The sequence below is a fragment of the Spodoptera frugiperda genome, chromosome 23 (genome assembly GCF_023101765.2).
Source record: "Spodoptera frugiperda isolate SF20-4 chromosome 23, AGI-APGP_CSIRO_Sfru_2.0, whole genome shotgun sequence".
Taxonomy (NCBI): Eukaryota; Metazoa; Arthropoda; class Insecta; order Lepidoptera; family Noctuidae; genus Spodoptera; species Spodoptera frugiperda.
Genome location: NC_064234.1, coordinates 7737080 through 7745959, shown reverse-complemented (window position 1 = coordinate 7745959; position 8880 = coordinate 7737080). Strand labels below are relative to the sequence as shown.

General features: G+C 39.1%; 1 protein-coding gene across 1 annotated transcript; it reads left to right on the top strand.

The window, feature by feature from the left end:
* Positions 1-67: 67 nt before the first annotated feature.
* Positions 68-8742, top strand: LOC118266722 (nuclear pore complex protein Nup154). Its single transcript, XM_050702941.1, has 27 exons — positions 68-255; positions 370-510; positions 628-784; positions 1016-1249; positions 1351-1532; positions 1672-1943; positions 2892-3023; positions 3127-3254; positions 3343-3540; positions 3623-3765; positions 3869-4040; positions 4120-4484; positions 4566-4704; positions 4806-4920; positions 5023-5179; positions 5266-5352; positions 5784-5971; positions 6134-6281; positions 6361-6454; positions 6567-6747; positions 7046-7107; positions 7207-7289; positions 7550-7784; positions 7868-7988; positions 8102-8210; positions 8265-8342; positions 8671-8742. Exons 2-27 carry the CDS (start codon positions 370-372, stop codon positions 8740-8742), a joined length of 3993 nt encoding a protein of 1330 aa, XP_050558898.1. The 5' UTR covers positions 68-255.
* The last annotated feature ends 138 nt before the right edge of the window (positions 8743-8880 follow it).

Sequence of the window (8880 nt, the reverse complement as noted above, 5' to 3'; positions counted from 1 at the left end):
AACACATTGCGTCAACATTCGATTTAGTCGATTTTAATAAATTTTCATTTCTAAACGCATTATTTTATAAAGTTGGTAGCATTGATTGTCGTCTAACCGTCGCGCTTCTTTGAATGATTCTTTTATTTTCTTATTGTAATATTTGGATTCTTTAGCGCACAGTGATATGTTTATTGGAGTTTTTAAAATCAATTCCTTAATTATACGTATAAGTTAAAAAAATACTTTTGTGAAATTCTGTGAATAATTTAAAAGGTAGTGTAGTGTCACTTTTGACAGATAATCTAACCTAAAATAGTGATATGAAAATCATACAAAGTTAAAGTCAACTTTATTATACTGTGAATTGTTTTATAATGCTGTTTTTAGATGCCAACAATAATCAACAATAGTATTGACACAACGCGCCAGACAGACGGCACCAAAATGCAACTAGAATCATTGGAATTAGCTGGTTGCACACTAGACCGGTATATAAGTGCGGATAATTCGCGCCCTTCTTTTTTAGAGGTTTGTTGAATCATCTAGATGTTTTATTTACTTTCCTATAATGTCATAAAATAGCAGTGAATCAGTATATGCGCCTTAAATATTACCCCTAAGCGTTAAAACGTTATTACTTTGTAGATAACTGGGATAGCCTCTCACAGAAGTCCAACATGCAGTGGTCTGAATGCAGGAGACTACAGGAACCTCGCCGCCCTAGTGAATCACCCCAGCTTGTCGCAATTGAAGATATTAAATAAAGTGCCACTGCCACCTGAAATTATGGAACATTTTGCCCGTATCCTTTTTACAGAATACAGAATACCATATCATATTTTATAACTATATGTTCATAGGGATAAAGTTTGCTTTTGCACATACTATAGATAAACAATTAAAAAATATTCCAACAAAACAAGTACCACAAATTAAAATTTAGTAAGTAACTAGTTTAGAACCTAAAATAAAAATCTAAGAATTATTGTTTTTATTTGTGAATTACATAATAACTTCCTTAGTATAACAACAGATATGCAGTGTCACTGTCTAATGGGAGTGTTTCCTGAAATCAGCAGAGTTTGGCTAGCAATAGATAGCAATATTTATGTTTGGGCCTTTGAACATGGCAGTGATGTAGCCTATTTTGATGGTCTAGGGGAGACTATAGTTAGTGTGGGCTTAGTAAAACCTAAAGCCGGAGTTTTCCAAAACTTCGTCAAATATTTATTAGTACTCACAACCACAGTTGAAATAGTAGTTTTAGGTAAGAGTTATTTATATTACATGTTTTATACTTGATGAATAACTAAAAATCCTGATAGTATTAAAAAAGAGTTATGTTACCTAATTGTCTGTTTTTTTCAGGAGTAACATTTTCATCGAGTAAAAATGATGGCTCTGGAGAGTTCCAAGAAATACATTTAGTTCCAGAGCCTGTGTTTGTGTTGCCAACAGATGGTATTTCCATGATGTGTGTTAAATCCACGGATAAAGGCCGGATCTTTATGGGTGGTAAAGATGGATGCCTCTATGAAATCACATATCAGGTAAATATTTTTTTGAAATAATAAATTAGTATCTGAATAGTTGCAAATAGTCTTTAGACAACTATTTTAATGACATCAGCTTATCAGCATATTGTTGAATATTATCAATCATAAGACTAATTAAATGTTTCATTTCCAGGCTCAATTAGGTTGGTTTGGCAAGCACTGCAAGAAAGTGAATCACTCGACAAGTACTCTATCATTCCTAGTGCCTACATTCCTCAGTGCAGCCCTGTATGATGAGGATCCTATAGTTAAGATTGAAGTAGACAACTCAAGACATATTCTTTACACATTAAGTGAAAAGGGATGCATAGAAGTATTTGATTTAGGCCCTGATGGTGAAGGACTGAGCAGAGTTGTGAGACTGACTCAGGGAAAAATAGTTTCATCAGCTTTTGACATTGTTAAGTAAGTCATAAATAGTTGATCTTTGTTTAGTATGTATGTTACGGTAAGAGTGAATAATTGAAAATTATTAATAATTATCTACTATTATTAATAATTACCGAAACTCGAGGTAAAAGTGATAAATTAATCACATTTGTTGGTTATTATTAATAATTTTACCCTAGTAGTGATAAATGTAATAAGTGGCCTAGATGTAATTTTTATTTCAATTTAAACGGCAATATATTGTACTTGGACAGCAAATATTTGTTGAATTCTATGATAATAATACTTTTAAAATTTTAATTTCTTGCATTTATCGGTGCTACAGAAGATTTAAAGGCAAACCAAATATGATTGTTGATGATTGCTTTTAGGATTCGTGTTGATTTTGTTAATGAAACAATAATTGTTCCGTGTCTGTGCTTTTCCTCCCGCCCAATCAGAAACAGGAACCTACCCAAACTCCCATGTCAGGTAAGCACCTGCGTCAGGCGGTAGGTGAGGACGCCCGGGGCATCTCTCTAGCCCCTCCTCATATAGGGGGGACTTACTGCTGCAATGACAGCGAGCCCAGATAAATGTAGAAGGGCACTATTTAATATTCTAGTCCAGAATATGTGAATTTGTTGTCCTTTCGGTTTAAAGCAAGTACAAGTAACCTTGTTTGTGTATTCTCTAATTAATATAATCGTAAGACTGTGTTTAATATTATAAATAAATACCTACTGGTAAAAAAACATCGGGTTTATATTTATTTTATTACTTTCACCAATATATGTCGTGAATTATTAATAATCACTACTAAAAGTAATAAATTCCGATCGATTATTCACATTTACCAAAACGTGTGGTTATTATTAATAAATTTGAAAAATTATTAATAATTTTCAATTAATCAGATTTACCGTAACATGTACATTGGTATTCAGGTTGTTCAGGATTGCAAGTGTTTTCATTTCATTTTAGGACACTAGAACCCAACAATTTCAAACCTGTAGTGGCCATATCAGCAGTTGAGGAATCAGAATCGGATCACCTTAATTTAGTAGCTGTTACACAAACAGGTGCTCGCTTGTACTTCAGTACTGGAAGTTCAGAGTAAGTAATTGTATCAAATATATATAATTATTCAGCATTCAAAATAATTTCTTACTTAATTAATAAAATATTGAAATATTAATCAACTTTTTGTGACTTTCAGTGCGACTCCTGGTGGATCTCAAAGACCACAATATCTGACGTTGCTACATGTAAGACTGCCGCCCGGATTCACGCCTAACTCGTCAGTATTGAAGCCGAAACAAGTCCATAGCGCCGTTTATGAAAACGGTGAGAAGTAAATCCAAACAACGAGTTAGCGGACACAAAATCTTCAGCATTAACAGATTGTTCATTTTGAAAATATAATATTTTTCAGGTTCTCTGGTAATGGTGTGTTCTGCGGGTGGTGGCGGAGAGGCAGAGACGCTGTGGTGTCTGTCCCGTGTGTTAGCCTCGACTTCCACCTTCAGTGAGTCACATACATTGCTGGCTCTCGACGGACCAGCCTGGGCACTCACGGCATTGCCTCACCATCACTCTAAGCATCTGTCTCAAGCTATGCTTTCCAAAAAAGGTGAGATTTTCTGTAAATGAAATCTAGTAACCTGTTCATTGCTTAATACATGGTCTAAATATATTATTTTGCCATTTGTTAGAGGTTTGGAGCGTGTCTCGTTGGGCAGTAGTTACGGGAGCCGGGGCCTGCGTGGTAGAGGCTGGCGCTGCGCCCGACCTGCTGAGAGCACTACTGCGTGACTGCCGCGGACCTGATGCACATCCTGTCAAAGATTTCTTCCAGGTAGTCTAAAAATTCTCACATATCAGAATACTGATAAATTATTTGATTTATAATGTAATAATTTAATTTTTGTTGTAATATCAATGTGTATGTTAATTCACAGTTGTACAGTGTCGAGCAAGCGTGTGCATGCGCGCTATATTTAGCTTGTGAGGATATTACCAGTGGTGACCTCTCAATAAGTGAGTGGGCGACCCGTGCATTCTTCCTCTATGGCAGCCAGTTAGCTCCATCGCCCATGTACCAACAGCCTTCACAAATGCCTACCACTATAGGTATGTATCAATAATAAACAAACAAGATAGGAAGTATTTATAATAACTAACCATTACCTAATATTGGTTCTATTTTTAGGGTCGCCAAAATTCTCACCGCGTCAAATGTCTACGCCTATGTCAATTCGAGGACCTCAAGGCCAGCTGCAGCCAGGAAAATTGAACCAATCCTATCAGGGACCTATGAATCAATCATTCCCTGGGTCACCGAACCAGTCTATGATGCCACAGTCACCATTCCATCAGTCCATGTTGAGCCCTGGGTTCAATCAGTCATCATTTGTTGGCAACATGACTCAGCAACCAAGAGATCCCAATTTCCCAATGCCCATAGAATATAGTGCAAAGCATAATGGTCTCTACATCTATATTGGAAGGATCTTAGCTCCCATATGGGGTTTGAAATGTGTGACAATGTCACAGTCTCCAGATAAAAAAGAATTTGTAAGTATTGCCATGTCTTGTATGTCTATTAAATAAAACTAGACGCAAAAACTACTGCAACATACTATTGTTCAAATGCAGATGAGCAGCAAAGTGACTGGTGAGGATTGTGCATACATAGTTCAGAAACTACAGCGTGTGGCTGCCTTCATGCAACGAACTCTTGCCCCGCCGCATTCCGATGAGCACGCGTCTCTTCAAGCCCTTAAATTATTTATTAGTGAGTATTCTGGCTTCGAATAAATAGTTTTAACACTCGAATTATAGAATGCAACCAAAATTATTCAGAATATGTTACTTGAAACTTCGTTTTATTTGCAGCAATGGCGATAGAAATGCTAAGTTTATGGAAAGTGCTCTGTGAGCATCAGTTCCACGTGATCGCCGCTAGTCTTCCGCCTGAACAACAAAATGCGTTGCAGGCCGCTAGTTATAGGTAACTAACAACTATTTATTTAATATTTAACAAATATTTATTTTATTTTATAAACTTCTTGATTTTTTGGAATAAGTTAAATGAGTGGTGATAATTTTTCAGGGAATTATTAGTAGGTGGTCAGGAAGTAGCATGCCTACTCCTCGGATCTCTAGTCGCAGGATATTTAAGAGACAACGCCTCGGTAGACGGAATCTCTCAGAAATTGAGACAACTCTGTCCAACACTGTATAGGCAAGAAGATGCTACTTGTTCCAAGGTATGAAACTACAAACTGCTTCATTATTCAGTACTAGTTAAAAATAAAAAAGAATGGTTCTTTATACTATCATCTTTATATTTCAGGCCAATGAACTGTTGATATTTGCGAAACAACAGAAGAATCCTGCTGAACGAGAAGAAATGCTTCAGCATGCTCTCAAATTGTGTAAAGTAAGTTCCTTTTCTTTTTTTAAAAAAGAAAAAAAAAACGTTGCCCCACACTAGGATTTTCTCCTGTGTCGTGGGTGCGTTCAAATTCACATACACATTACACCCAGACCCGAAACAACAATTTGTGGATCACACAAAGAGTTACTCCGTGCGGGAATCGAACCCGCTACCCGTTGCGCGGCAGCCAGTTGCCCAGCCACCGCGCCAACCGTGCAGTCATTTAGTTCTTTATTGCAAACAAAATAATTATATTAAATTTTAACCATCTTGCTACTCCGTGCGGGAATCGAACCCGCTACCCGTTGCGCGGCAGCCAGTTGCCCAGCCACCGCACCAACCGTGCAGTCATTTAGTTCTTTATTGCAAACAAAATATATTAAATTTTAACCATCTTGCACACATTTCTTTAAAATGTCGATGTTATGTTTTAGGATGTAGCTCCAAATGTGAATCTACCATTGGTATGCTCAAAACTGGTGTCGGCTGGTTTTTACACTGGAGTTGTTGAGCTATGTGTCGCCTGTGCCTCTAAATTGGACCCCCAAGACAAGGCTGTGCATTATTACAAGAGTGACCAACCCTCACAGGATAGGGAAGGACACTTTATTTACTACAGGAGGTAAAGTTTATTTACTGGTTTCGTATATTTATTTAATGTGATTGATATCTCTTGTGGATTTGTCAGTATGAACTATTTCAGTATTTGTTTAATCAACTTTGTTTTTTCATTAGTGTTTTTCAATGTTGTAGCCATGTTTTGACAATATGTTTTGTTATGTAGGATGGAGATATACCGTGAAGTGTGCTCAGCTTTAGAGCGTTTGTACGAGCGCAGTGCAGAAGCGTCAACCAGTGAACCGTCTCCGCTGCGATCCCAGCCTAATAATGACAATATCCTCACTATGACGCCTGCTGACGCTAATTACCAGGTAAATATTGGCCTTTAAAATTAGTATTATAATCTCCATATTTGATGTTATTGATTTTTACGTTGTGTTTTTTTCACAGGGAAGAAAATTAGTATGGGAATGTCTCTCTCGAGATGATGAACTTTTACACGTCGCTGTTTACGAGTGGCTAGTTTCCAAACATTTGGGATCAGGTAATATACTTGTAGTAATTATAAGTCATAATTTATTAACGTTGTAAACCTTTTATGTTTGTACTATGTTTTTTACTATGACCTAATAATTACTATATGTACGTTGTTGTAGAGCTGCTATCCCTGGGCACGGCGCCCCCGGCGTCCCTGCGTACATACCTGCAGGCGGCGGCGCGGTCCGCGGCCCCGCCCGCCGCGCTGCATCTGCTCGACCTGCTGTGGAAGGTGCTGGAGAAGAGCGGAGATCATCTCGCTGCTGCTAACGTACTGGAAGGCCTTGCTACTAGACCCGGGTGAGTTTAGAACTCTACATTATAAGTTAAAAGTTAATGAAATTAAGTCAACTTTTTCGGAAAATAGGTTATATTATGCTACAAGATAGAAACTATGTGTTAGTGTACATGTTGAAATAAAAAATAAAGTACTATCTCATATAGTTTGCCACTTTCTGAATGGTTCACGGTTCACATTCACATTGGACTTGCCTAAATTTTTAATCTTTGCTTATCTTTTTTTAAATCTTATTATTTTTGCTTGTTAAGCTAAGTAGTCATTTGAATGGAATTCTTTAGTAACATGTGTGTGTGGTAGGTCTGGCGCGACGCTGGCGCAGCGCATGTCGTGGCTGTCGGCGGGCGTGGTGTGCGTGCGCGGCGCGGGCGGCGGCGGCGCGGGCGCGGGCGGCGCCGAGCTGCTGCGGCGCCTGGAGGAGGCGGGCGAGGTGGCGCGCCTGCAGGCCGCCGTGCGCGCCGCCGCCGCCGCGCTGCCCAGCCATCTGCAGCCGCACCCGCACCACATGCAGCGCCTCGACGACGACCTGCTCGAGATCACGCAGGTACACGCCACTACGACACTAATGGTCAACTACTCAAATGCCACTTAATTTTAATTAAAAATAAATATAATTCTGACCCAATAAATTCTTTGCAAATGACAGAGATAGCATAAGATTTAGGTACAATTTGAAATTTGAGTAGCATTTCGGTATTGTGTAGTAAATCATGTCACGTCATTTGTCTTGAATTTCACGTTTATAATTTCAGAAACATCATTTATGTATGAGCCAAAATAACAAAAATACGTTTGTATTTCCAGCTTTACGAAGAGTATGCAGATCGCTACAATCTGTGGGAATGCAAGCTTGCTATCGTGCAGTGTTCTGGTCATAATGACGCACTCTTAGTCGAGAATATATGGAGTAATATCCTCGCTGAGGCAGAGGCTGCCGCTAGGAATCTACCTTCACCTGACGAGAGATTGGCTTCAGTGCTTAGCAAGCTGACTAGTTTAGGCAGAGAATATGTTAACACTGGACATTGTTTCCCCCTGTGTAAGTAACTGGATCTTATATAACTTTTGTCTATATTGCATGTGTTTAAAATTCCATTTTACTCATTCGAAATATATTTACAGATTTCATTGTGCGTCAACTAGAAATAATGAGCTGTAAGCTTCAAGCTGACCGAGGGATGGTGTTTAGAACAATTTTAAATATTGGTGTTTCGCTAGAACAAGTGCTGGACATCTATATTAAGTATGTATCGAATTTCATTATCTATTGCTAAACTGCTTTGATCATGTATGCCAAATTCAACATTTTCTCTAGATACAAAAAGAAAAGATATAACTAATGAGTGGTGTGTACAGACTGGTGAGCGTGAACGAGCGCGTGTGGCTGGGTTGCGGCGACGAGAGCCACCCGTGCCGCGCGGCGGCGGCGCTGCTGGAGGCGAACACATCTCTCACTTGCGCGCGCGTCAGCTGCAGGACCTACAAGGGATGCTGAACGACCTGGCTGACTCCTCTGCAGCCGCTGGCCGCGCCCGCCAGACGCCGCGCACTCGCGCGCTGCAAGGACCTGCACGAGGCCGCGCTCTCCGCGCTACAGGTTGGTACACGTTTATGGTCTAGCCAACAGAGAATTGTGACCTGATGATATGTTACTGGCGTCGTCTAGGAACACTCACCAAATGAAATGCCGGTCTACTTTGTGGGGAAAGGTGGAGTGACGATTGAGACCAAATCAAAAGAAAAAGACGGTGGTATTCGATCCTCTGATTAAGACGGCCCATTGGCGCCCAAGTATGGCTCTCTCACGTGATTATCCAAGCAGATAATCATATATTTTTTTCATAAAACATTTAGTACAATACAACAGCCTAGTTTTATACAAAATAATTATATAGGGTGTTCATTCGTGTATTCTCTCGTTGCAGGCACGACCCAACACTCAACGTCTCATCGAACGGCTTTCAGTTGCGCAGGCGCACTTGGACCGTATGGATTAAGTTTAGTTGTAATTTCTAATTTAAGTTAATAAGATTGGCATTAAGTCTATACATGTGCACATTACTTAATACGAATCAAAGAGCTTGGCAAGCCTTAAGTATAATCTGTTAATCTAACGATTTTTATGCATGAATCAA

Bases quoted from the DNA above. Each gene is read 5' to 3' on its own strand.
- LOC118266722 (XM_050702941.1), top strand. From the start codon at position 370: ATGCCAACAATAATCAACAATAGTATTGACACAACGCGCCAGACAGAC. The intron at 1,250-1,350 runs GTAAGAGTTATT...TGTTTTTTTCAG, and splicing joins AGTTGAAATAGTAGTTTTAG to GAGTAACATTTTCATCGAGT. The intron at 4,921-5,022 runs GTAACTAACAAC...ATAATTTTTCAG, and splicing joins TTGCAGGCCGCTAGTTATAG to GGAATTATTAGTAGGTGGTC.